The sequence below is a fragment of the Syngnathus floridae genome, chromosome 21 (assembly GCF_059516105.1).
Source record: "Syngnathus floridae isolate MCC-2025c chromosome 21, RoL_Sflo_1.0, whole genome shotgun sequence".
NCBI lineage: Eukaryota > Metazoa > Chordata > Actinopteri > Syngnathiformes > Syngnathidae > Syngnathus > Syngnathus floridae.
Genome location: NC_142433.1, coordinates 1,631,813 through 1,658,544, shown reverse-complemented (window position 1 = coordinate 1,658,544; position 26,732 = coordinate 1,631,813). Strand labels below are relative to the sequence as shown.

At 49.7% G+C, this 26,732-nt stretch overlaps 1 protein-coding gene across 7 annotated transcripts in view; it reads right to left on the bottom strand.

Moving 5' to 3' along the window:
- fam135b (family with sequence similarity 135 member B) overlaps positions 1 to 26,732 on the bottom strand; it is a 68,495-nt gene that overhangs the window by 28,219 nt on the left and 13,544 nt on the right. For 6 of the 7 annotated variants that reach the window (XM_088365072.1, XM_088365070.1, XM_088365075.1 and 3 more), the window contains 12 exons: positions 25,961 to 26,031; positions 25,723 to 25,896; positions 25,526 to 25,652; positions 24,159 to 24,318; positions 24,024 to 24,073; positions 23,806 to 23,961; positions 23,252 to 23,325; positions 23,025 to 23,179; positions 21,462 to 22,962; positions 21,220 to 21,386; positions 21,042 to 21,133; positions 20,873 to 20,970 (listed from right to left, as the gene is read on the bottom strand). In XM_088365072.1, the coding sequence (XP_088221198.1) occupies positions 20,873 to 20,970; positions 21,042 to 21,133; positions 21,220 to 21,386; positions 21,462 to 22,962; positions 23,025 to 23,179; positions 23,252 to 23,325; positions 23,806 to 23,961; positions 24,024 to 24,073; positions 24,159 to 24,318; positions 25,526 to 25,652; positions 25,723 to 25,896; positions 25,961 to 26,031 (2,825 nt within the window). The remainder of the gene's footprint in view (positions 1 to 20,872; positions 20,971 to 21,041; positions 21,134 to 21,219; positions 21,387 to 21,461; positions 22,963 to 23,024; positions 23,180 to 23,251; positions 23,326 to 23,805; positions 23,962 to 24,023; positions 24,074 to 24,158; positions 24,319 to 25,525; positions 25,653 to 25,722; positions 25,897 to 25,960; positions 26,032 to 26,732) is intronic. The other variant, XM_088365076.1, reaches the window with a different exon arrangement.

Sequence of the window (26,732 nt, the reverse complement as noted above, 5' to 3'; positions counted from 1 at the left end):
GGGGCTTCGGAGTAGAGCTAGGCTTTCAAAGTAGGCTTTAAAGCCAGGCTCAGGGGCTTCATACTGGAGCTAGGCTTTCAAATTAGGCTTTAAAGCCAGGCTCAGGGGCTTCATACTGGAGCTAGGCTTTCAAAGTAGGCTTTAAAGCCAGGCTCAGGGGCTTCGGAGTAGAGCTAGGCTTTCAAAGTAGGCTTTAAAGCCAGGCTCAGGAGCTAGGCTTTCAAAGTAGGCTTTAAAGCCAGGCTCAGGGGCTTCATACTGGAGCTAGGCTTTCAAAGTAGGCTTTAAAGCCAGGCTCAGGGGCTTCGGAGTAGAGCTAGGCTTTCAAAGTAGGCTTTAAAGCCAGGCTCAGGGGCTTCATACTGGAGCTAGGCTTTCAAAGTAGGCTTTAAAGCAAGGCTCAGGAGCTAGGCTTTCAAAGTAGGCTTTAAAGCCAGGCTCAGGGGCTTCATACTGGAGCTAGGCTTTCAAAGTAGGCTTTAAAGCCAGGCTCAGGGGCTTCATACTGGAGCTAGGCTTTCAAAGTAGGCTTTAAAGCCAGGCTCAGGGGCTTCGGAGTAGAGCTAGGCTTTCAAAGTAGGCTTTAAAGCCAGGCTCAGGGGCTTCATACTGGAGCTAGGCTTTCAAAGTAGGCTTTAAAGCCAGGCTCAGGGGCTTCATACTGGAGCTAGGCTTTCAAAGTAGGCTTTAAAGCCAGGCTCAGGGGCTTCGGAGTAGAGCTAGGCTTTCAAAGTAGGCTTTAAAGCCAGGCTCAGGGGCTTCATACTGGAGCTAGGCTTTCAAAGTAGGCTTTAAAGCAAGGCTCAGGAGCTAGGCTTTCAAAGTAGGCTTTAAAGCCAGGTTCAGGGGCTTCATACTGGAGCTAGGCTTTCAAAGTAGGCTTTAAAGCCAGGCTCAGGGGCTTCGGAGTAGAGCTAGGCTTTCAAAGTAGGCTTTAAAGCCAGGCTCAGGGGCTTCATACTGGAGCTAGGCTTTCAAAGTAGGCTTTAAAGCAAGGCTCAGGAGCTAGGCTTTCAAAGTAGGCTTTAAAGCCAGGCTCAGGGGCTTCATACTGGAGCTAGGCTTTCAAAGTAGGCTTTAAAGCCAGGCTCAGGGGCTTCATACTGGAGCTAGGCTTTCAAAGTAGGCTTTAAAGCAAGGCTCAGGAGCTAGACTTTCAAAGTAGGCTTTAAAGCCAGGCTCAGGGGCTTCGGAGTAGAGCTAGGCTTTCAAAGTAGGCTTTAAAGCCAGGCTCAGGGGCTTCATACTGGAGCTAGGCTTTCAAAGTAGGCTTTAAAGCAAGGCTCAGGAGCTAGGCTTTCAAAGTAGGCTTTAAAGCCAGGCTCAGGGGCTTCACACTGGAGCTAGGCTTTCAAAGTAGGCTTTAAAGCCAGGCTCAGGGGCTTCATACTGGAGCTAGGCTTTCAAAGTAGGCTTTAAAGCCAGGCTCAGGGGCTTCATACTGGAGCTAGGCTTTCAAAGTAGGCTTTAAAGCCAGGCTCAGGGGCTTCGGAGTAGAGCTAGGCTTTCAAAGTAGGCTTTAAAGCCAGGCTCAGGAGCTAGGCTTTCAAAGTAGGCTTTAAAGCCAGGCTCAGGGGCTTCATACTAGAGCTAGGCTTTCAAAGTAGGCTTTAAAGCCAGGCTCAGGGGCTTCATACTGGAGCTAGGCTTTCAAAGTAGGCTTTAAAGCCAGGCTCAGGGGCTTCGGAGTAGAGCTAGGCTTTCAAAGTAGGCTTTAAAGCCAGGCTCAGGGGCTTCGGAGTAGAGCTAGGCTTTCAAAGTAGGCTTTAAAGCCAGGCTCAGGAGCTAGGCTTTCAAAGTAGGCTTTAAAGCCAGGCTCAGGGGCTTCATACTAGAGCTAGGCTTTCAAAGTAGGCTTTAAAGCTAGGCTCAGGGGCTTCATACTGGAGCTAGGCTTTCAAAGTAGGCTTTAAAGCAAGGCTCAGGGGCTTCGGAGTAGAGCTAGGCTTTCAAAGTAGGCTTTAAAGCCAGGCTCAGGGGCTTCATACTGGAGCTAGGCTTTCAAAGTAGGCTTTAAAGCCAGGCTCAGGGGCTTACTACTGGAGCTAGGCTTTCAAAGTAGGCTTTAAAGCCAGGCTCAGGGGCTTCGGAGTAGAGCTAGGCTTTCAAAGTAGGCTTTAAAGCCAGGCTCAGGGGCTTCATACTGGAGCTAGGCTTTCAAAGTAGGCTTTAAAGCAAGGCTCAGGAGCTAGGCTTTCAAAGTAGGCTTTAAAGCCAGGCTCAGGGGCTTCGGAGTAGAGCTAGGCTTTCAAAGTAGGCTTTAAAGCCAGGCTCAGGGGCTTCATACTGGAGCTAGGCTTTCAAAGTAGGCTTTAAAGCCAGGCTCAGGGGCTTCATACTGGAGCTAGGATTTCAAAGTAGGCTTTAAAGCCAGGCTCAGGGGCTTCGGAGTAGAGCTAGGCTTTCAAAGTAGGCTTTAAAGCCAGGCTCAGGAGCTAGGCTTTCAAAGTAGGCTTTAAAGCCAGGCTCAGGAGCTTCATACTAGAGCTAGGCTTTCAAAGTAGGCTTTAAAGCCAGGCTCAGGGGCTTCATACTGGAGCTAGGCTTTCAAAGTAGGCTTTAAAGCCAGGCTCAGGGGCTTCGGAGTAGAGCTAGGCTTTCAAAGTAGGCTTTAAAGCCAGGCTCAGGGGCTTCATACTGGAGCTAGGCTTTCAAAGTAGGCTTTGAAGCCAGGCTCAGGGGCTTCATACTGGAGCTAGGCTTTCAAAGTAGGCTTTAAAGCCAGGCTCAGGGGCTTCGGAGTAGAGCTAGGCTTTCAAAGTAGGCTTTAAAGCCAGGCTCAGGGGCTTCATACTGGAGCTAGGCTTTCAAAGTAGGCTTTAAAGCAAGGCTCAGGAGCTAGGCTTTCAAAGTAGGCTTTAAAGCCAGGCTCAGGGGCTTCATACTGGAGCTAGGCTTTCAAAGTAGGCTTTAAAGCCAGGCTCAGGGGCTTCGGAGTAGAGCTAGGCTTTCAAAGTAGGCTTTAAAGCCAGGCTCAGGGGCTTCATACTGGAGCTAGGCTTTCAAAGTAGGCTTTAAAGCAAGGCTCAGGAGCTAGGCTTTCAAAGTAGGCTTTAAAGCCAGGCTCAGGGGCTTCATACTGGAGCTAGGCTTTCAAAGTAGGCTTTAAAGCCAGGCTCAGGGGCTTCGGAGTAGAGCTAGGCTTTCAAAGTAGGCTTTAAAGCCAGGCTCAGGGGCTTCATACTGGAGCTAGGCTTTCAAAGTAGGCTTTAAAGCAAGGCTCAGGAGCTAGGCTTTCAAAGTAGGCTTTAAAGCCAGGCTCAGGGGCTTCATACTGGAGCTAGGCTTTCAAAGTAGGCTTTAAAGCAAGGCTCAGGAGCTAGGCTTTCAAAGTAGGCTTTAAAGCCAGGCTCAGGGGCTTCATACTGGAGCTAGGCTTTCAAAGTAGGCTTTAAAGCCAGGCTCAGGGGCTTCGGAGTAGAGCTAGGCTTTCAAAGTAGGCTTTAAAGCCAGGCTCAGGGGCTTCATACTGGAGCTAGGCTTTCAAAGTAGGCTTTAAAGCCAGGCTCAGGGGCTTCGGAGTAGAGCTAGGCTTTCAAAGTAGGCTTTAAAGCCAGGCTCAGGAGCTAGGCTTTCAAAGTAGGCTTTAAAGCCAGGCTCAGGGGCTTCATACTAGAGCTAGGCTTTCAAAGTAGGCTTTAAAGCCAGGCTCAGGGGCTTCATACTGGAGCTAAGCTTTCAAAGTAGGCTTTAAAGCCAGGCTCAGGGGCTTCGGAGTAGAGCTAGGCTTTCAAAGTAGGCTTTAAAGCCAGGCTCAGGGGCTTCGGAGTAGAGCTAGGCTTTCAAAGTAGGCTTTAAAGCCAGGCTCAGGAGCTAGGCTTTCAAAGTAGGCTTTAAAGCCAGGCTCAGGGGCTTCATACTAGAGCTAGGCTTTCAAAGTAGGCTTTAAAGCCAGGCTCAGGGGCTTCATACTGGAGCTAGGCTTTCAAAGTAGGCTTTAAAGCCAGGCTCAGGGGCTTCGGAGTAGAGCTAGGCTTTCAAAGTAGGCTTTAAAGCCAGGCTCAGGGGCTTCATACTGGAGCTAGGCTTTCAAATTAGGCTTTAAAGCCAGGCTCAGGGGCTTCATACTGGAGCTAGGCTTTCAAAGTAGGCTTTAAAGCCAGGCTCAGGGGCTTCGGAGTAGAGCTAGGCTTTCAAAGTAGGCTTTAAAGCCAGGCTCAGGAGCTAGGCTTTCAAAGTAGGCTTTAAAGCCAGGCTCAGGGGCTTCATACTGGAGCTAGGCTTTCAAAGTAGGCTTTAAAGCCAGGCTCAGGGGCTTCGGAGTAGAGCTAGGCTTTCAAAGTAGGCTTTAAAGCCAGGCTCAGGGGCTTCATACTGGAGCTAGGCTTTCAAAGTAGGCTTTAAAGCAAGGCTCAGGAGCTAGGCTTTCAAAGTAGGCTTTAAAGCCAGGCTCAGGGGCTTCATACTGGAGCTAGGCTTTCAAAGTAGGCTTTAAAGCCAGGCTCAGGGGCTTCATACTGGAGCTAGGCTTTCAAAGTAGGCTTTAAAGCAAGGCTCAGGAGCTAGACTTTCAAAGTAGGCTTTAAAGCCAGGCTCAGGGGCTTCGGAGTAGAGCTAGGCTTTCAAAGTAGGCTTTAAAGCCAGGCTCAGGGGCTTCATACTGGAGCTAGGCTTTCAAAGTAGGCTTTAAAGCAAGGCTCAGGAGCTAGGCTTTCAAAGTAGGCTTTAAAGCCAGGCTCAGGGGCTTCACACTGGAGCTAGGCTTTCAAAGTAGGCTTTAAAGCCAGGCTCAGGGGCTTCATACTGGAGCTAGGCTTTCAAAGTAGGCTTTAAAGCCAGGCTCAGGGGCTTCATACTGGAGCTAGGCTTTCAAAGTAGGCTTTAAAGCCAGGCTCAGGGGCTTCGGAGTAGAGCTAGGCTTTCAAAGTAGGCTTTAAAGCCAGGCTCAGGAGCTAGGCTTTCAAAGTAGGCTTTAAAGCCAGGCTCAGGGGCTTCATACTAGAGCTAGGCTTTCAAAGTAGGCTTTAAAGCCAGGCTCAGGGGCTTCATACTGGAGCTAGGCTTTCAAAGTAGGCTTTAAAGCCAGGCTCAGGGGCTTCGGAGTAGAGCTAGGCTTTCAAAGTAGGCTTTAAAGCCAGGCTCAGGGGCTTCATACTGGAGCTAGGCTTTCAAAGTAGGCTTTGAAGCCAGGCTCAGGGGCTTCATACTGGAGCTAGGCTTTCAAAGTAGGCTTTAAAGCCAGGCTCAGGGGCTTCGGAGTAGAGCTAGGCTTTCAAAGTAGGCTTTAAAGCCAGGCTCAGGGGCTTCATACTGGAGCTAGGCTTTCAAAGTAGGCTTTAAAGCCAGGCTCAGGGGCTTCATACTGGAGCTAGGGTTTCAAAGTAGGCTTTAAAGCCAGGCTCAGGGGCTTCATACTGGAGCTAGGCTTTCAAAGTAGGCTTTAAAGCAAGGCTCAGGAGCTAGGCTTTCAAAGTAGGCTTTAAAGCCAGGCTCAGGGGCTTCATACTGGAGCTAGGCTTTCAAAGTAGGCTTTAAAGCCAGGCTCAGGGGCTTCATACTGGAGCTAGGCTTTCAAAGTAGGCTTTAAAGCCAGGCTCAGGGGCTTCGGAGTAGAGCTAGGCTTTCAAAGTAGGCTTTAAAGCCAGGCTCAGGAGCTAGGCTTTCAAAGTAGGCTTTAAAGCCAGGCTCAGGGGCTTCATACTGGAGCTAGGCTTTCAAAGTAGGCTTTAAAGCCAGGCTCAGGGGCTTCGGAGTAGAGCTAGGCTTTCAAAGTAGGCTTTAAAGCCAGGCTCAGGGGCTTCGGAGTAGAGCTAGGCTTTCAAAGTAGGCTTTAAAGCCAGGCTCAGGAGCTAGGCTTTCAAAGTAGGCTTTAAAGCCAGGCTCAGGGGCTTCATACTAGAGCTAGGCTTTCAAAGTAGGCTTTAAAGCCAGGCTAAGGGGCTTCATACTGGAGCTAGGCTTTCAAAGTAGGCTTTAAAGCCAGGCTCAGGGGCTTCGGAGTAGAGCTAGGCTTTCAAAGTAGGCTTTAAAGCCAGGCTCAGGGGCTTCATACTGGAGCTAGGCTTTCAAAGTAGGCTTTAAAGCCAGGCTCAGGGGCTTCATACTGGAGCTAGGCTTTCAAAGTAGGCTTTAAAGCCAGGCTCAGGGGCTTCGGAGTAGAGCTAGGCTTTCAAAGTAGGCTTTAAAGCCAGGCTCAGGGGCTTCATACTGGAGCTAGGCTTTCAAAGTAGGCTTTAAAGCAAGGCTCAGGAGCTAGGCTTTCAAAGTAGGCTTTAAAGCCAGGCTCAGGGGCTTCATACTGGAGCTAGGCTTTCAAAGTAGGCTTTAAAGCCAGGCTCAGGGGCTTCGGAGTAGAGCTAGGCTTTCAAAGTAGGCTTTAAAGCCAGGCTCAGGGGCTTCATACTGGAGCTAGGCTTTCAATGTAGGCTTTAAAGCAAGGCTCAGGAGCTAGGCTTTCAAAGTAGGCTTTAAAGCCAGGCTCAGGGGCTTCATACTGGAGCTAGGCTTTCAAAGTAGGCTTTAAAGCCAGGCTCAGGGGCTTCATACTGGAGCTAGGCTTTCAAAGTAGGCTTTAAAGCCAGGCTCAGGGGCTTCGGAGTAGAGCTAGGCTTTCAAAGTAGGCTTTAAAGCCAGGCTCAGGGGCTTCATACTGGAGCTAGGCTTTCAAAGTAGGCTTTAAAGCCAGGCTCAGGGGCTTCATACTGGAGGTAGGCTTTCAAAGTAGGCTTTAAAGCCAGGCTCAGGGGCTTCATACTGGAGCTAGGCTTTCAAAGTAGGCTTTAAAGCCAGGCTCAGGGGCTTCGGAGTAGAGCTAGGCTTTCAAAGTAGGCTTTAAAGCCAGGCTCAGGAGCTAGGCTTTCAAAGTAGGCTTTAAAGCCAGGCTCAGGGGCTTCATACTAGAGCTAGGCTTTCAAAGTAGGCTTTAAAGCCAGGCTCAGGGGCTTCATACTGGAGCTAGGCTTTCAAAGTAGGCTTTAAAGCCAGGCTCAGGGGCTTCGGAGTAGAGCTAGGCTTTTAAAGTAGGCTTTAAAGCCAGGCTCAGGGGCTTCGGAGTAGAGCTAGGCTTTCAAAGTAGGCTTTAAAGCCAGGCAAGGGGCTTCATACTGGAGCTAGGCTTTCAAAGTAGGCTTTAAAGCAAGGCTCAGGAGCTAGGCTTTCAAAGTAGGCTTTAAAGCCAGGCTCAGGGGCTTCATACTGGAGCTAGGCTTTCAAAGTAGGCTTTAAAGCCAGGCTCAGGGGCTTCATACTGGAGCTAGGCTTTCAAAGTAGGCTTTAAAGCCAGGCTCAGGGGCTTCGGAGTAGAGCTAGGCTTTCAAAGTAGGCTTTAAAGCCAGGCTCAGGGGCTTCATACTGGAGCTAGGCTTTCAAAGTAGGCTTTAAAGCCAGGCTCAGGGGCTTCGGAGTAGAGCTAGGCTTTCAAAGTAGGCTTTAAAGCCAGGCTCAGGAGCTAGGCTTTCAAAGTAGGCTTTAAAGCCAGGCTCAGGGGCTTCATTCTGGAGCTAGGCTTTCAAAGTAGGCTTTAAAGCCAGGCTCAGGGGCTTCGGAGTAGAGCTAGGCTTTCAAAGTAGGCTTTAAAGCCAGGCTCAGGGGCTTCGGAGTAGAGCTAGGCTTTCAAAGTAGGCTTTAAAGCCAGGCTCAGGAGCTAGGCTTTCAAAGTAGGCTTTAAAGCCAGGCTCAGGGGCTTCATACTAGAGCTAGGCTTTCAAAGTAGGCTTTAAAGCCAGGCTAAGGGGCTTCATACTGGAGCTAGGCTTTCAAAGTAGGCTTTAAAGCCAGGCTCAGGGGCTTCGGAGTAGAGCTAGGCTTTAAAAGTAGGCTTTAAAGCCAGGCTCAGGGGCTTCATACTGGAGCTAGGCTTTCAAAGTAGGCTTTAAAGCCAGGCTCAGGGGCTTCATACTGGAGCTAGGCTTTCAAAGTAGGCTTTAAAGCCAGGCTCAGGGGCTTCGGAGTAGAGCTAGGCTTTCAAAGTAGGCTTTAAAGCCAGGCTCAGGGGCTTCATAGTGGAGCTAGGCTTTCAAAGTAGGCTTTAAAGCAAGGCTCAGGAGCTAGGCTTTCAAAGTAGGCTTTAAAGCCAGGCTCAGGGGCTTCATACTGGAGCTAGGCTTTCAAAGTAGGCTTTAAAGCCAGGCTCAGGGGCTTCGGAGTAGAGCTAGGCTTTCAAAGTAGGCTTTAAAGCCAGGCTCAGGGGCTTCATACTGGAGCTAGGCTTTCAAAGTAGGCTTTAAAGCAAGGCTCAGGAGCTAGACTTTCAAAGTAGGCTTTAAAGCCAGGCTCAGGGGCTTCGGAGTAGAGCTAGGCTTTCAAAGTAGGCTTTAAAGCCAGGCTCAGGGGCTTCATACTGGAGCTAGGCTTTCAAAGTAGGCTTTAAAGCAAGGCTCAGGAGCTAGGCTTTCAAAGTAGGCTTTAAAGCCAGGCTCAGGGGCTTCATACTGGAGCTAGGCTTTCAAAGTAGGCTTTAAAGCAAGGCTCAGGAGCTAGGCTTTCAAAGTAGGCTTTAAAGCCAGGCTCAGGGGCTTCATACTGGAGCTAGGCTTTCAAAGTAGGCTTTAAAGCAAGGCTCAGGAGCTAGGCTTTCAAAGTAGGCTTTAAAGCCAGGCTCAGGGGCTTCATACTGGAGCTAGGCTTTCAAAGTAGGCTTTAAAGCCAGGCTCAGGGGCTTCATACTGGAGCTAGGCTTTCAAAGTAGGCTTTAAAGCCAGGCTCAGGGGCTTCATACTGGAGCTAGGCTTTCAAAGTAGGCTTTAAAGCCAGGCTCAGGGGCTTCGGAGTAGAGCTAGGCTTTCAAAGTAGGCTTTAAAGCCAGGCTCAGGAGCTAGGCTTTCAAAGTAGGCTTTAAAGCCAGGCTCAGGGGCTTCATACTAGAGCTAGGCTTTCAAAGTAGGCTTTAAAGCCAGGCTCAGGGGCTTCATACTGGAGCTAGGCTTTCAAAGTAGGCTTTAAAGCCAGGCTCAGGGGCTTCGGAGTAGAGCTAGGCTTTTAAAGTAGGCTTTAAAGCCAGGCTCAGGGGCTTCGGAGTAGAGCTAGGCTTTCAAAGTAGGCTTTAAAGCCAGGCTCAGGGGCTTCATACTGGAGCTAGGCTTTCAAAGTAGGCTTTAAAGCAAGGCTCAGGAGCTAGGCTTTCAAAGTAGGCTTTAAAGCCAGGCTCAGGGGCTTCGGAGTAGAGCTAGGCTTTCAAAGTAGGCTTTAAAGCCAGGCTCAGGGGCTTCATACTGGAGCTAGGCTTTCAAAGTAGGCTTTAAAGCCAGGCTCAGGGGCTTCATACTGGAGCTAGGGTTTCAAAGTAGGCTTTAAAGCCAGGCTCAGGGGCTTCGGAGTAGAGCTAGGCTTTCAAAGTAGGCTTTAAAGCCAGGCTCAGGAGCTAGGCTTTCAAAGTAGGCTTTAAAGCCAGGCTCAGGGGCTTCATACTAGAGCTAGGCTTTCAAAGTAGGCTTTAAAGCCAGGCTCAGGGGCTTCATACTGGAGCTAGGCTTTCAAAGTAGGCTTTAAAGCCAGGCTCAGGGGCTTCGGAGTAGAGCTAGGCTTTCAAAGTAGGCTTTAAAGCCAGGCTCAGGGGCTTCATACTGGAGCTAGGCTTTCAAAGTAGGCTTTGAAGCCAGGCTCAGGGGTTTCATACTGGAGCTAGGCTTTCAAAGTAGGCTTTAAAGCCAGGCTCAGGGGCTTCGGAGTAGAGCTAGGCTTTCAAAGTAGGCTTTAAAGCCAGGCTCAGGGGCTTCATACTGGAGCTAGGCTTTCAAAGTAGGCTTTAAAGCAAGGCTCAGGAGCTAGGCTTTCAAAGTAGGCTTTAAAGCCATGCTCAGGGGTTTCATACTGGAGCTAGGCTTTCAAAGTAGGCTTTAAAGCAAGGCTCAGGGGCTTCATACTGGAGCTAGGCTTTCAAAGTAGGCTTTAAAGCCAGGCTCAGGGGCTTCGGAGTAGAGCTAGGCTTTCAAAGTAGGCTTTAAAGCCAGGCTAAGGGGCTTCATACTGGAGCTAGGCTTTCAAAGTAGGCTTTAAAGCCAGGCTCAGGGGCTTCGGAGTAGAGCTAGGCTTTCAAAGTAGGCTTTAAAGCCAGGCTCAGGGGCTTCATACTGGAGCTAGGCTTTCAAAGTAGGCTTTAAAGCCAGGCTCAGGGGCTTCATACTGGAGCTAGGCTTTCAAAGTAGGCTTTAAAGCCAGGCTCAGGGGCTTCGGAGTAGAGCTAGGCTTTCAAAGTAGGCTTTAAAGCCAGGCTCAGGGGCTTCATACTGGAGCTAGGCTTTCAAAGTAGGCTTTAAAGCAAGGCTCAGGAGCTAGGCTTTCAAAGTAGGCTTTAAAGCCAGGCTCAGGGGCTTCATACTGGAGCTAGGCTTTCAAAGTAGGCTTTAAAGCCAGGCTCAGGGGCTTCGGAGTAGAGCTAGGCTTTCAAAGTAGGCTTTAAAGCCAGGCTCAGGGGCTTCATACTGGAGCTAGGCTTTCAATGTAGGCTTTAAAGCAAGGCTCAGGAGCTAGGCTTTCAAAGTAGGCTTTAAAGCCAGGCTCAGGGGCTTCATACTGGAGCTAGGCTTTCAAAGTAGGCTTTAAAGCCAGGCTCAGGGGCTTCATACTGGAGCTAGGCTTTCAAAGTAGGCTTTAAAGCCAGGCTCAGGGGCTTCGGAGTAGAGCTAGGCTTTCAAAGTAGGCTTTAAAGCCAGGCTCAGGAGCTAGGCTTTCAAAGTAGGCTTTAAAGCCAGGCTCAGGGGCTTCGGAGTAGAGCTAGGCTTTCAAAGTAGGCTTTAAAGCCAGGCTCAGGGGCTTCATACTGGAGCTAGGCTTTCAATGTAGGCTTTAAAGCAAGGCTCAGGAGCTAGGCTTTCAAAGTAGGCTTTAAAGCCAGGCTCAGGGGCTTCATACTGGAGCTAGGCTTTCAAAGTAGGCTTTAAAGCCAGGCTCAGGGGCTTCATACTGGAGCTAGGCTTTCAAAGTAGGCTTTAAAGCCAGGCTCAGGGGCTTCGGAGTAGAGCTAGGCTTTCAAAGTAGGCTTTAAAGCCAGGCTCAGGAGCTAGGCTTTCAAAGTAGGCTTTAAAGCCAGGCTCAGGGGCTTCATACTGGAGCTAGGCTTTCAAAGTAGGCTTTAAAGCCAGGCTCAGGGGCTTCGGAGTAGAGCTAGGCTCTCAAAGTAGGCTTTAAAGCCAGGCTCAGGGGCTTCGGAGTAGAGCTAGGCTTTCAAAGTAGGCTTTAAAGCCAGGCTCAGGAGCTAGGCTTTCAAAGTAGGCTTTAAAGCCAGGCTCAGGGGCTTCATACTAGAGCTAGGCTTTCAAAGTAGGCTTTAAAGCCAGGCTCAGGGGCTTCATACTGGAGCTAGGCTTTCAAAGTAGGCTTTAAAGCCAGGCTCAGGGGCTTCGGAGTAGAGCTAGGCTTTCAAAGTAGGCTTTAAAGCCAGGCTCAGGGGCTTCATACTGGAGCTAGGCTTTCAAAGTAGGCTTTAAAGCCAGGCTCAGGGGCTTCATACTGGAGCTAGGCTTTCAAAGTAGGCTTTAAAGCCAGGCTCAGGGGCTTAGGAGTAGAGCTAGGCTTTCAAAGTAGGCTTTAAAGCCAGGCTCAGGGGCTTCATACTGGAGCTAGGCTTTCAAAGTAGGCTTTAAAGCAAGGCTCAGGAGCTAGGCTTTCAAAGTAGGCTTTAAAGCCAGGCTCAGGGGCTTCATACTGGAGCTAGGCTTTCAAAGTAGGCTTTAAAGCCAGGCTCAGGGGCTTCGGAGTAGAGCTAGGCTTTCAAAGTAGGCTTTAAAGCCAGGCTCAGGGGCTTCATACTGGAGCTAGGCTTTCAAAGTAGGCTTTAAAGCAAGGCTCAGGAGCTAGGCTTTCAAAGTAGGCTTTAAAGCCAGGCTCAGGGGCTTCATACTGGAGCTAGGCTTTCAAAGTAGGCTTTAAAGCCAGGCTCAGGGGCTTCGGAGTAGAGCTAGGCTTTCAAAGTAGGCTTTAAAGCCAGGCTCAGGGGCTTCATACTGGAGCTAGGCTTTCAAAGTAGGCTTTAAAGCAAGGCTCAGGAGCTAGGCTTTCAAAGTAGGCTTTAAAGCCAGGCTCAGGGGCTTCATACTGGAGCTAGGCTTTCAAAGTAGGCTTTAAAGCCAGGCTCAGGGGCTTCATACTGGAGCTAGGCTTTCAAAGTAGGCTTTAAAGCCAGGCTCAGGGGCTTCGGAGTAGAGCTAGGCTTTCAAAGTAGGCTTTAAAGCCAGGCTCAGGAGCTAGGCTTTCAAAGTAGGCTTTAAAGCCAGGCTCAGGGGCTTCATACTGGAGCTAGGCTTTCAAAGTAGGCTTTAAAGCCAGGCTCAGGGGCTTCGGAGTAGAGCTAGGCTCTCAAAGTAGGCTTTAAAGCCAGGCTCAGGGGCTTCGGAGTAGAGCTAGGCTTTCAAAGTAGGCTTTAAAGCCAGGCTCAGGAGCTAGGCTTTCAAAGTAGGCTTTAAAGCCAGGCTCAGGGGCTTCATACTAGAGCTAGGCTTTCAAAGTAGGCTTTAAAGCCAGGCTCAGGGGCTTCATACTGGAGCTAGGCTTTCAAAGTAGGCTTTAAAGCCAGGCTCAGGGGCTTCGGAGTAGAGCTAGGCTTTCAAAGTAGGCTTTAAAGCCAGGCTCAGGGGCTTCATACTGGAGCTAGGCTTTCAAAGTAGGCTTTAAAGCCAGGCTCAGGGGCTTCATACTGGAGCTAGGCTTTCAAAGTAGGCTTTAAAGCCAGGCTCAGGGGCTTAGGAGTAGAGCTAGGCTTTCAAAGTAGGCTTTAAAGCCAGGCTCAGGGGCTTCGGAGTAGAGCTAGGCTTTCAAAGTAGGCTTTAAAGCCAGGCTCAGGAGCTAGGCTTTCAAAGTAGGCTTTAAAGCCAGGCTCAGGGGCTTCATACTAGAGCTAGGCTTTCAAAGTAGGCTTTAAAGCCAGGCTCAGGGGCTTCATACTGGAGCTAGGCTTTCAAAGTAGGCTTTAAAGCCAGGCTCAGGGGCTTCGGAGTAGAGCTAGGCTTTTAAAGTAGGCTTTAAAGCCAGGCTCAGGGGCTTCGGAGTAGAGCTAGGCTTTCAAAGTAGGCTTTAAAGCCAGGCAAGGGGCTTCATACTGGAGCTAGGCTTTCAAAGTAGGCTTTAAAGCAAGGCTCAGGAGCTAGGCTTTCAAAGTAGGCTTTAAAGCCAGGCTCAGGGGCTTCATACTGGAGCTAGGCTTTCAAAGTAGGCTTTAAAGCCAGGGTCAGGGGCTTCATACTGGAGCTAGGCTTTCAAAGTAGGCTTTAAAGCCAGGCTCAGGGGCTTCGGAGTAGAGCTAGGCTTTCAAAGTAGGCTTTAAAGCCAGGCTCAGGGGCTTCATACTGGAGCTAGGCTTTCAAAGTAGGCTTTAAAGCCAGGCTCAGGGGCTTCGGAGTAGAGCTAGGCTTTCAAAGTAGGCTTTAAAGCCAGGCTTAGGAGCTAGGCTTTCAAAGTAGGCTTTAAAGCCAGGCTCAGGGGCTTCATACTGGAGCTAGGCTTTCAAAGTAGGCTTTAAAGCCAGGCTCAGGGGCTTCGGAGTAGAGCTAGGCTTTCAAAGTAGGCTTTAAAGCCAGGCTCAGGGGCTTCGGAGTAGAGCTAGGCTTTCAAAGTAGGCTTTAAAGCCAGGCTCAGGAGCTAGGCTTTCAAAGTAGGCTTTAAAGCCAGGCTCAGGGGCTTCATACTAGAGCTAGGCTTTCAAAGTAGGCTTTAAAGCCAGGCTAAGGGGCTTCATACTGGAGCTAGGCTTTCAAAGTAGGCTTTAAAGCCAGGCTCAGGGGCTTCGGAGTAGAGCTAGGCTTTCAAAGTAGGCTTTAAAGCCAGGCTCAGGGGCTTCATACTGGAGCTAGGCTTTCAAAGTAGGCTTTAAAGCCAGGCTCAGGGGCTTCATACTGGAGCTAGGCTTTCAAAGTAGGCTTTAAAGCCAGGCTCAGGGGCTTCGGAGTAGAGCTAGGCTTTCAAAGTAGGCTTTAAAGCCAGGCTCAGGGGCTTCATACTGGAGCTAGGCTTTCAAAGTAGGCTTTAAAGCAAGGCTCAGGAGCTAGGCTTTTAAAGTAGGCTTTAAAGCCAGGCTCAGGGGCTTCATACTGGAGCTAGGCTTTCAAAGTAGGCTTTAAAGCCAGGCTCAGGGGCTTCGGAGTAGAGCTAGGCTTTCAAAGTAGGCTTTAAAGCCAGGCTCAGGGGCTTCATACTGGAGCTAGGCTTTCAAAGTAGGCTTTAAAGCCAGGCTCAGGGGCTTCATACTGGAGCTAGGCTTTCAAAGTAGGCTTTAAAGCCAGGCTCAGGGGCTTCGGAGTAGAGCTAGGCTTTCAAAGTAGGCTTTAAAGCCAGGCTCAGGAGCTAGGCTTTCAAAGTAGGCTTTAAAGCCAGGCTCAGGGGCTTCATACTGGAGCTAGGCTTTCAAAGTAGGCTTTAAAGCCAGGCTCAGGGGCTTCGGAGTAGAGCTAGGCTTTCAAAGTAGGCTTTAAAGCCAGGCTCAGGGGCTTTGGAGTAGAGCTAGGCTTTCAAAGTAGGCTTTAAAGCCAGGCTCAGGAGCTAGGCTTTCAAAGTAGGCTTTAAAGCCAGGCTCAGGGGCTTCATACTAGAGCTAGGCTTTCAAAGTAGGCTTTAAAGCCAGGCTAAGGGGCTTCATACTGGAGCTAGGCTTTCAAAGTAGGCTTTAAAGCCAGGCTCAGGGGCTTCGGAGTAGAGCTAGGCTTTCAAAGTAGGCTTTAAAGCCAGGCTCAGGGGCTTCATACTGGAGCTAGGCTTTCAAAGTAGGCTTTAAAGCCAGGCTCAGGGGCTTCATACTGGAGCTAGGCTTTCAAAGTAGGCTTTAAAGCCAGGCTCAGGGGCTTCGGAGTAGAGCTAGGCTTTCAAAGTAGGCTTTAAAGCCAGGCTCAGGGGCTTCATACTGGAGCTAGGCTTTCAAAGTAGGCTTTAAAGCCAGGCTCAGGGGCTTCATACTGGAGCTAGGCTTTCAAAGTAGGCTTTAAAGCCAGGCTCAGGGGCTTCGGAGTAGAGCTAGGCTTTCAAAGTAGGCTTTAAAGCCAGGCTCAGGAGCGAGGCTTTCAAAGTAGGCTTTAAAGCCAGGCTCAGGGGCTTCATACTAGAGCTAGGCTTTCAAAGTAGGCTTTAAAGCCAGGCTCAGGGGCTTCATACTGGAGCTAGGCTTTCAAAGTAGGCTTTAAAGCAAGGCTCAGGAGCTAGACTTTCAAAGTAGGCTTTAAAGCCAGGCTCAGGGGCTTCGGAGTAGAGCTAGGCTTTCAAAGTAGGCTTTAAAGCCAGGCTCAGGGGCTTCATACTGGAGCTAGGCTTTCAAAGTAGGCTTTAAAGCAAGGCTCAGGAGCTAGGCTTTCAAAGTAGGCTTTAAAGCCAGGCTCAGGGGCTTCACACTGGAGCTAGGCTTTCAAAGTAGGCTTTAAAGCCAGGCTCAGGGGCTTCATACTGGAGCTAGGCTTTCAAAGTAGGCTTTAAAGCCAGGCTCAGGGGCTTCATACTGGAGCTAGGCTTTCAAAGTAGGCTTTAAAGCCAGGCTCAGGGGCTTCGGAGTAGAGCTAGGCTTTCAAAGTAGGCTTTAAAGCCAGGCTCAGGAGCTAGGCTTTCAAAGTAGGCTTTAAAGCCAGGCTCAGGGGCTTCATACTAGAGCTAGGCTTTCAAAGTAGGCTTTAAAGCCAGGCTCAGGGGCTTCATACTGGAGCTAGGCTTTCAAAGTAGGCTTTAAAGCCAGGCTCAGGGGCTTCGGAGTAGAGCTAGGCTTTCAAAGTAGGCTTTAAAGCCAGGCTCAGGGGCTTCGGAGTAGAGCTAGGCTTTCAAAGTAGGCTTTAAAGCCAGGCTCAGGAGCTAGGCTTTCAAAGTAGGCTTTAAAGCCAGGCTCAGGGGCTTCATACTGGAGCTAGGCTTTCAAAGTAGGCTTTAAAGCCAGGCTCAGGGGCTTCATACTGGAGCTAGGCTTTCAAAGTAGGCTTTAAAGCCAGGCTCAGGGGCTTCGGAGTAGAGCTAGGCTTTCAAAGTAGGCTTTAAAGCCAGGCTCAGGGGCTTCATACTGGAGCTAGGCTTTCAAAGTAGGCTTTAAAGCCAGGCTCAGGGGCTTCATACTGGAGCTAGGCTTTCAAAGTAGGCTTTAAAGCCAGGCTCAGGGGCTTCGGAGTAGAGCTAGGCTTTCAAAGTAGGCTTTAAAGCCAGGCTCAGGGGCTTCATACTGGAGCTAGGCTTTCAAAGTAGGCTTTAAAGCAAGGCTCAGGAGCTAGGCTTTCAAAGTAGGCTTTAAAGCCAGGCTCAGGGGCTTCATACTGGAGCTAGGCTTTCAAAGTAGGCTTTAAAGCCAGGCTCAGGGGCTTTGGAGTAGAGCTAGGCTTTCAAAGTAGGCTTTAAAGCCAGGCTCAGGAGCTAGGCTTTCAAAGTAGGCTTTAAAGCCAGGCTCAGGGGCTTCATACTAGAGCTAGGCTTTCAAAGTAGGCTTTAAAGCCAGGCTAAGGGGCTTCATACTGGAGCTAGGCTTTCAAAGTAGGCTTTAAAGCCAGGCTCAGGGGCTTCGGAGTAGAGCTAGGCTTTCAAAGTAGGCTTTAAAGCCAGGCTCAGGGGCTTCATACTGGAGCTAGGCTTTCAAAGTAGGCTTTAAAGCCAGGCTCAGGGGCTTCATACTGGAGCTAGGCTTTCAAAGTAGGCTTTAAAGCCAGGCTCAGGGGCTTCGGAGTAGAGCTAGGCTTTCAAAGTAGGCTTTAAAGCCAGGCTCAGGGGCTTCATACTGGAGCTAGGCTTTCAAAGTAGGCTTTAAAGCCAGGCTCAGGGGCTTCATACTGGAGCTAGGCTTTCAAAGTAGGCTTTAAAGCCAGGCTCAGGGGCTTCGGAGTAGAGCTAGGCTTTCAAAGTAGGCTTTAAAGCCAGGCTCAGGAGCGAGGCTTTCAAAGTAGGCTTTAAAGCCAGGCTCAGGGGCTTCATACTAGAGCTAGGCTTTCAAAGTAGGCTTTAAAGCCAGGCTCAGGGGCTTCATACTGGAGCTAGGCTTTCAAAGTAGGCTTTAAAGCAAGGCTCAGGAGCTAGACTTTCAAAGTAGGCTTTAAAGCCAGGCTCAGGGGCTTCGGAGTAGAGCTAGGCTTTCAAAGTAGGCTTTAAAGCCAGGCTCAGGGGCTTCATACTGGAGCTAGGCTTTCAAAGTAGGCTTTAAAGCAAGGCTCAGGAGCTAGGCTTTCAAAGTAGGCTTTAAAGCCAGGCTCAGGGGCTTCACACTGGAGCTAGGCTTTCAAAGTAGGCTTTAAAGCCAGGCTCAGGGGCTTCATACTGGAGCTAGGCTTTCAAAGTAGGCTTTAAAGCCAGGCTCAGGGGCTTCATACTGGAGCTAGGCTTTCAAAGTAGGCTTTAAAGCCAGGCTCAGGGGCTTCGGAGTAGAGCTAGGCTTTCAAAGTAGGCTTTAAAGCCAGGCTCAGGAGCTAGGCTTTCAAAGTAGGCTTTAAAGCCAGGCTCAGGGGCTTCATACTAGAGCTAGGCTTTCAAAGTAGGCTTTAAAGCCAGGCTCAGGGGCTTCATACTGGAGCTAGGCTTTCAAAGTAGGCTTTAAAGCCAGGCTCAGGGGCTTCGGAGTAGAGCTAGGCTTTCAAAGTAGGCTTTAAAGCCAGGCTCAGGGGCTTCGGAGTAGAGCTAGGCTTTCAAAGTAGGCTTTAAAGCCAGGCTCAGGAGCTAGGCTTTCAAAGTAGGCTTTAAAGCCAGGCTCAGGGGCTTCATACTAGAGCTAGGCTTTCAAAGTAGGCTTTAAAGCTAGGCTCAGGGGCTTCATACTGGAGCTAGGCTTTCAAAGTAGGCTTTAAAGCAAGGCTCAGGGGCTTCGGAGTAGAGCTAGGCTTTCAAAGTAGGCTTTAAAGCCAGGCTCAGGGGCTTCATACTGGAGCTAGGCTTTCAAAGTAGGCTTTAAAGCCAGGCTCAGGGGCTTACTACTGGAGCTAGGCTTTCAAAGTAGGCTTTAAAGCCAGGCTCAGGGGCTTCGGAGTAGAGCTAGGCTTTCAAAGTAGGCTTTAAAGCCAGGCTCAGGGGCTTCATACTGGAGCTAGGCTTTCAAAGTAGGCTTTAAAGCAAGGCTCAGGAGCTAGGCTTTCAAAGTAGGCTTTAAAGCCAGGCTCAGGGGCTTCGGAGTAGAGCTAGGCTTTCAAAGTAGGCTTTAAAGCCAGGCTCAGGGGCTTCATACTGGAGCTAGGCTTTCAAAGTAGGCTTTAAAGCCAGGCTCAGGGGCTTCATACTGGAGCTAGGCTTTCAAAGTAGGCTTTAAAGCCAGGCTCAGGGGCTTCGGAGTAGAGCTAGGCTTTCAAAGTAGGCTTTAAAGCCAGGCTCAGGGGCTTCATACTGGAGCTAGGCTTTCAAAGTAGGCTTTAAAGCAAGGCTCAGGAGCTAGGCTTTCAAAGTAGGCTTTAAAGCCAGGCTCAGGGGCTTCATACTGGAGCTAGGCTTTCAAAGTAGGCTTTAAAGCCAGGCTCAGGGGCTTCGGAGTAGAGCTAGGCTTTCAAAGTAGGCTTTAAAGCCAGGCTCAGGGGCTTCATACTGGAGCTAGGCTTTCAATGTAGGCTTTAAAGCAAGGCTCAGGAGCTAGGCTTTCAAAGTAGGCTTTAAAGCCAGGCTCAGGGGCTTCATACTGGAGCTAGGCTTTCAAAGTAGGCTTTAAAGCCAGGCTCAGGGGCTTCATACTGGAGCTAGGCTTTCAAAGTAGGCTTTAAAGCCAGGCTCAGGGGCTTCATACTAGAGCTAGGCTTTCAAAGTAGGCTTTAAAGCCAGGCTCAGGAGCTAGGCTTTCAAAGTAGGCTTTAAAGCCAGGCTCAGGGGCTTCATACTGGAGCTAGGCTTTCAAAGTAGGCTTTAAAGCCAGGCTCAGGGGCTTCGGAGTAGAGCTAGGCTCTCAAAGTAGGCTTTAAAGCCAGGCTCAGGGGCTTCGGAGTAGAGCTAGGCTTTCAAAGTAGGCTTTAAAGCCAGGCTCAGGAGCTAGGCTTTCAAAGTAGGCTTTAAAGCCAGGCTCAGGGGCTTCATACTAGAGCTAGGCTTTCAAAGTAGGCTTTAAAGCCAGGCTCAGGGGCTTCATACTGGAGCTAGGCTTTCAAAGTAGGCTTTAAAGCCAGGCTCAGGGGCTTCGGAGTAGAGCTAGGCTTTCAAAGTAGGCTTTAAAGCCAGGCTCAGGGGCTTCATACTGGAGCTAGGCTTTCAAAGTAGGCTTTAAAGCCAGGCTCAGGGGCTTCATACTGGAGCTAGGCTTTCAAAGTAGGCTTTAAAGCCAGGCTCAGGGGCTTCGGAGTAGAGCTAGGCTTTCAAAGTAGGCTTTAAAGCCAGGCTCAGGGGCTTCATACTGGAGCTAGGCTTTCAAAGTAGGCTTTAAAGCCAGGCTCAGGGGCTTCATACTGGAGCTAGGCTTTCAAAGTAGGCTTTAAAGCCAGGCTCAGGGGCTTCGGAGTAGAGCTAGGCTTTCAAAGTAGGCTTTAAAGCCAGGCTCAGGGGCTTCATACTGGAGCTAGGCTTTCAAAGTAGGCTTTAAAGCAAGGCTCAGGAGCTAGGCTTTCAAAGTAGGCTTTAAAGCCAGGCTCAGGGGCTTCATACTGGAGCTAGGCTTTCAAAGTAGGCTTTAAAGCCAGGCTCAGGGGCTTCGGAGTAGAGCTAGGCTTTCAAAGTAGGCTTTAAAGCCAGGCTCAGGGGCTTCATACTGGAGCTAGGCTTTCAAAGTAGGCTTTAAAGCAAGGCTCAGGAGCTAGGCTTTCAAAGTAGGCTTTAAAGCCAGGCTCAGGGGCTTCATACTGGAGCTAGGCTTTCAAAGTAGGCTTTAAAGCCAGGCTCAGGGGCTTCGGAGTAGAGCTAGGCTTTCAAAGTAGGCTTTAAAGCCAGGCTCAGGGGCTTCATACTGGAGCTAGGCTTTCAAAGTAGGCTTTAAAGCAAGGCTCAGGAGCTAGGCTTTCAAAGTAGGCTTTAAAGCCAGGCTCAGGGGCTTCATACTGGAGCTAGGCTTTCAAAGTAGGCTTTAAAGCCAGGCTCAGGGGCTTCATACTGGAGCTAGGCTTTCAAAGTAGGCTTTAAAGCCAGGCTCAGGGGCTTCATACTGGAGCTAGGCTTTCAAAGTAGGCTTTAAAGCCAGGCTCAGGGGCTTCGGAGTAGAGCTAGGCTTTCAAAGTAGGCTTTAAAGCCAGGCTCAGGAGCTAGGCTTTCAAAGTAGGCTTTAAAGCCAGGCTCAGGGGCTTCATACTAGAGCTAGGCTTTCAAAGTAGGCTTTAAAGCCAGGCTCAGGGGCTTCATACTGGAGCTAGGCTTTCAAAGTAGGCTTTAAAGCCAGGCTCAGGGGCTTCGGAGTAGAGCTAGGCTTTTAAAGTAGGCTTTAAAGCCAGGCTCAGGGGCTTCGGAGTAGAGCTAGGCTTTCAAAGTAGGCTTTAAAGCCAGGCTCAGGGGCTTCATACTGGAGCTAGGCTTTCAAAGTAGGCTTTAAAGCAAGGCTCAGGAGCTAGGCTTTCAAAGTAGGCTTTAAAGCCAGGCTCAGGGGCTTCATACTGGAGCTAGGCTTTCAAAGTAGGCTTTAAAGCCAGGCTCAGGGGCTTCGGAGTAGAGCTAGGCTTTCAAAGTAGGCTTTAAAGCCAGGCTCAGGGGCTTCATACTGGAGCTAGGCTTTTAAAGTAGACTTTAAAGCCAGGCTCAGGGGCTTCATACTGGAGCTAGGCTTTCAAAGTAGGCTTTAAAGCCAGGCTCAGGGGCTTCATACTGGAGCTAGGCTTTCAAAGTAGGCTTTAAAGCCAGGCTCAGGGGCTTCGGAGTAGACCTAGGCTTTCAAAGTAGGCTTTAAAGCCAGGCTCAGGGGCTTCAGAGTAGGGTTTCATACTGGAGCTAGGGTTTCAAAATAGGATTTAAAGCCAGTCTCAGGGGCTTCAGAGTAGGGTTTCATACTGGAGTTAGTGTTTCAAAGTAGGGTTTATAACTAGGGTTAGGGTTTCATACTACAATAATTATCTTCATACTTATTATCTAAATATCTGTAGTTGAGGAGTACCTAATATTGTCCCTGCAAACTGACCTTATTCTGCCGATGGTGAGATTGTACAGCTGGATGTGTTGAATAATCTCATCCAGCAATCTGTCCGTCATGGTGTCAAAATCAGCAAACGTGTCAGTCTGCAAAGAAAAAAAACATTTCCCGTTTTATTTTTTTATTCAAATCCACCTGACTTCATCTACAAATGTACCTGGTTCCTTTCCGACATGAGAAAGTCCAGCCGGGATCCCGGCAGGCCTAACTCAATGAACGTCTTCACCAGGCGAAGGTCTGCGCTGTTTCCTGGAAACAAAAAAGAAATAAATCAAATCAGGCACAATGTCAGAATTCGTTTGACAAGCAGAGATGGAAAATGACTCGGCTCTCACCATCTAGGCCGTGCACGCACACCACCAAGTGTATGCCGTCGTCAAATTCCTCGTCGTCCTCCTCGGGGGGGAAGTAGGGCAGGTCGGACGCCAACAGAGGGAGGTCGCTATATAGGCCGCCTTGGAAGCTCATCCCTTTAAAAAGCTCCTCTTTGGCTTTGAAGAAACTGGATGTGGAAGCAAATCAGTCTATTGGCAGAATGTTAGAAAAATAAAAACAAATGCATTCAAAAAAAACTAACCTCAGCATGCGTTCGTTGGCCTGGTGGTCAATGCCGAGCTGGTTGGCTAACGTCGGGGAGATGATACCGAACGAGCCCAGCGGCTGATTGGTGATAGGTGAGGTAGTCGGGCGAGTGGACATGCCGCTCATGGACGGAGAGTCTTTTAGAACACTAGAAAAGGGCAGGCAAGTAGGCGCGCACGACACCGACATGTTCACCACCTCCACCATCTTCTTATTGACGAAGGCCAGGCCCGAGTTGGGCGCCTTGGAGGCTTTCGTGGGCTCATCGGCGGCTTCGTTCTGGCTGGCCGGTATCCCGTTGCGAGCCATCTCGTCGGAGCCTTGCCAAGGTTGCGAGGAATCAACTTGGTTATGAGTCTCGTCAACGTTGATGACACTCGGCTGCCCCGTTGTGTTTTTATGAGCACTTAACTGGTGTCCACCGAGTGCTTCCAAAGCGGCAAGATGTACATCCTCCACAGAGACACTCACCCCGCCGATGTGATGATTTACATTCGGAACCGGACCACCGGGGCCCTCCGCGGACTCGCAATTTAACGCCGAGCTGGATTTGTGAGCGGCTGAAAGGTTTTGAAGATGATTTGCCATTTCAGAACTTGCGTCGAAAATGGCCGATTCAGACGGCTCCGAGTTCAGAGAAAAAAGGGTTTGTTGTTCTAAACGACTTGAAGCATCCTGAATTTGAGTCCCGCGCTCTTCCTCGTTGTCATCCGGGCTACTGATCTGCGGCGCGGACATGGATTTGGTTAGTTTGCCGCCGTGGCTCTGCTCCCGTTCGTCCTCGTAAGGCAACGAGCTGATGGACGTTAACGAGGCCTGTATACCTCCGCTGGGAATGCTACCGTTGCTCTCCATCTGCAGGCCCTCCAACGAGCTTCGGAGAACCGGGTGACGGAGCGCTTTCTGCCGGCGAATTTCCCGTTGGCTGGAAAAATCCAAAGGGGGCGGAGCCCGCAGCACCGCTTCCAGGGGCCACGCCACGGAGCTGGGCTCGCTCTCGATACCCGAGTCTGAAATAACCGAGGACGAGCGCTTTATGATCTTCGAGATGACCGGGCCTCCTCGATGGGGCGCCTCCTTTCCCAGACCGCCGGGAGAGGAAGATGAAAAAGAAGGCGTGGAGACCACGGGGGTGCTAACTGGAGCGTCCTCACTGTTTTGGCTAAGGTTGTCCTTTGAGGTATCATCGGGGTTGATGGCATCTTCTGGAACAAGAACTACTTCTGTTGGATGAGAATGGAGATCTGCTGAGCTTTCCTCCACTGATGAGATGTCCTTGGGCTCTGCTACCGGTCCATCTATTCTTTCCTCCATCGGGATAATGTCCTGAGAAAGTCTGCTTTGCTTTCCTATGAGCGACACATAGGTGGTCAAATCCATACAGTCGTCACTATCCGAAGGATCTTGGGAGACTTCGAAGCATTTGGCCCTCAGAGCGCTTAGGCGAGCGTCCGAGTCAGCGTGATCGTCAGATGTCGTCGCGTGGGGCGCCACATCTGTAAAGACCAAAATTGTCATGACACTTCTAGAGCGAATCCGCCAAACCCATTTTGTTTACCTTTTGGAGCAAACTCCACATATCGGTCCTCAAAGATGATGGGAAGGCTGTTCCAGTCTCCATCAATGTCCAGGCACTCGACAGGTAAAGGAGGCATTTTGGCCAAGTAGTCTGAAGAGCGCACTTCTGCGGCAATCTGGCCTTGTCTGCTGATTCTTGCCACGTACAAATAATCATTTCATCAAGAGGCTCATCCAGATGAGTTTTTTTCTGCTTGCTATACTTACAGCTCCTCTTGAAATAGCAGCGATGTCTCTTTGGGGTGCTCTGTGAAGAAATATGCCTCCGAAAATCTCCTCACCTATGAGAAAGAAAATATGGAGCTGAGCTTTAATTAGGCGCTGATGATTGTGTCATTCCTTCATTTCCAGGACAAGACTTCTTGCCCAAGGAAAATGCGTTAATTGAAATTCCACTGACGTGTGAAAGCTTGCCAGCATCCCGCCACAACGGGGTACTTCAAAAAGCAAAGCAAACATGTTGATTACTTTCAGACAAATGCAACGAAGCACAATCGCCCCACCGAGAGAGACGCAGCCAACAAGCCTTACGATTCATTTTAAATGGGACGCTGATTACGCAGCACTTGCCGCTGAAGATAGAACGACTTGTCGGCAAAATTTCACTTAAGGTGTGCAAGTCTGAAGTCTTTTTTGCACAATCACTGGATGACGAAAAAAAAAATTGAAAAATCCAAATGAAAAAATGCAACTGCTCAGATATAAACATAGCCATCAAATTTAAAATTCTAAAAAAAAAATGTATTCCTGTTGGCTCTCACCCTGAGCGTGTGATGCTCCTGAGCCAAGTAGGAGAGGACGTGCGGGTTGAGCACGGCCGATTCCAGAAAGCCACTCCACAGAGCGCTCAGCTGCGTGCAGAGGTGGCCCACGTCCGTGCTGATCTGCTCGGCCACCTTCTCGCGGCCCTCTTGCAGCTGCCGTGGACACAACGTATCATGTCTCAAAGTAACATTTCCCTTTTCCGACACTCACATACCTGTAACTCTATTGCGAGCTGATTTAGTGTCTCTTCCACTTGCAGGACTTCTGAGTAGAAATGAGTGTCATCAAAATATTTCAATAAGATAATAATCTGTTGACCTCCATTAGATCTTTTTCCAACTTTGCTCACCTGTGTCCAGTGGCATCTGCTGGAGTTGCGGCACTTCCTTCATCAACGCAGTGCAATAGCTGTTGAGCGCAGCGTGCGCTGCCAGCAGAAGGCGACAGAGTCTTCTGTGCCAAGTGTGTGCTCTCTGCAGGCAGTCCTCACTGGGCACATAAAAGCTCCCCTGGGGAGAGAAGAGGCAAATGTCAGCCGCTTTGTAGGTCAGTCGTGCCACGTGCAAGAAAGGCTTGTGACGCCCGGTGACTGCACTCCTGTTAAATGTGGACCTTCTTGCACATTAGCAAAGTCATGGTCATTACGTGGGAGATCAAAAAGGACGGGAGAAAATAAAAAATGGCTCTTAAACACAGCCTGCCAGGACATGGACTGTTTTTGAGCCACTCGCCGCCGAAATACACATCTCGATTAGCGTCGGGATGTCTGCCTGGGACAGAACAAAATATAAAAACTAAAAGATAAAGTCATTTGGATTTATCATTTGGAGGAGCCTACATATCTGATATCTGCTTGACCTTGACCAGAGCTGCTTTCTGTGATGTTTTTGTTCTGCCATTCAAACAAAAAAGAAAAAATGGCTCATGCCAGGCGTTTGTGTGGACATACTGTAATTTTCCCTTTCGGCTCCCTCTCATCATACCTGCATGCGCTCTGTAATCGTAGCAGCTCAGTATCACAAAACCAGGAAGGAACATCTGTATGTTTACTTTCATAATTCACTTTACCTATAAGCAGCATGACAGGCGGCCATGTTTTTGTTTGAACTAGTCATTATCCAAGAAACATAGTTTTCGGTCGGACTGACAAAAATTGGCTTTGCGCCATTTGACTATATAAAGTTGAGCGAGTGGGAAAGCTTTTTCACCTGCAGCGACGTGGCGCTTGAGAGTAAAAACTCATTACGGGGATCAAAAGAAGACATCTCAGCACCAGCCCTCCCTCCCTCCTTCCTTCCCTCCCTCCCTTCCTCTTCCTGGTCCTGGTCTCGAGCTTATTAAAGTGGCCAGCCAGGGGTGGGAATAAAAGCAAGATGGGGTCGCTCATTAAGATTTACAATGGAGGGACGGTGACGTCGGAAGGAACACGAGTTGCCGGTTTCAAAAACTGAAACCGTACAGTTGTCAATTTAGTTATTAGTGGAACCCAGTTTGTGGGTTGGACCTAAAAAAAAAAAAAAGTCTGTTTGTTGAACTCATCATCTGAGTTTTAAGCCTTGTAATCTGCTTTTTGAGCTTCACGTGACCAATCCCGAGGATGACACACATCCAAGTCTGAGCAACGCTATGGTGACCCCAACCAAATCCGGCAAACGGATCATCTCCTACGTCAACAAGGGATAACGTTCACTCGGAGTGGGACTTCCCGCGTCATACCTCGGAGATGATGGGCTTGCAGTAGCCCGCTCCCATGACGAGGTTTTCCACAGAGATGGCAGCTGGCTCGGCGGGGCTCTCCGCTGAGCCTCTTCCCAGCCAGGAGCCCTTCCCCGTGCGAGCAAAGCTGGACGGAGAAGATACAAAGTATGTCCGAGAAGATCACAGGTGAAGAACATCCGTAGCCTTTGTGCTACCTGATCAGAGGCTGATGTAAGGCAACCAGTGAGGCGTGGATGGACACGGAAATGACGGACAGGTGGAAGTAGTCGAACATGACGGGAACGTGGTGATGCAAGCCTCTCTGCGGGTGGAAGTGCAGGTTGAGGGTTCGGCTGCTGATCAACGGGACCGAGACGATGTCGGCCAACCTGGGAAAGGAAGCGATCGATCAGGATGACGACGATTGTCAAAATCGCCCGTGACGACGCCTACTGTTGCTCGTTGTCGGTGAAGTGAAGATCCAGCTTCAACTGGAAGTCCACCTCGCCGAGGGCCTCCTCCAGCTACAAAGACAAGAACATGGAGATGATTCCCATCGTGCGGTAAATCCGGGATCAAACCTAATCTATCTTTGAAAGCATGTTTTAATCATGTTCTCTCTGGCTTGCAAATGTGTTCTTGCCTATCATGTGACGTCCTACGTGTCTTCTAATCTTATGCAAAGTAAGAGAATTAAAGCAACACGGAATCAAAGGTGCCAAAACAAACGAGCATGAAAGAGAACTAATAAAGTCTTTTGAAGGTTGGCTGTGTTAATAGATTTGCACGGCGGCGGCGGCGATGAGAGCGAATCCCCTGCTGCGTCCCAAACAACAGCAAAGGCGGCCATTTTTCCTCATGGCCATCGATCAGGCGCCGATGCCAATAAGGCGGGGAAACGAGGGGCTATTTTGGTCTGCGTTATCTCCGGATATGAGCCCAACGCAGATAACCTCCGGAAGGTTAATGAGCCCAGAGCCTTTGGGAGATCTCGCCGCCGACACCCGGCGTGCCGTTACGTCATTTCATGTCTGGCAAAAAAAAAGTCGACTTTGTAATTCAACCAATGTTTTTTTTAATAATATCCACAACGAGTTCCAATGTGCGCATCCCTTCTGCAAATACGATTTTGTGCACGTCACCTTCTCGCTGACGCAGAATGCTAAATGATGCGAGGAAGCAAATGATGCACAAAACGAGTTGGAAATGTGGCTCTGCGGGAACA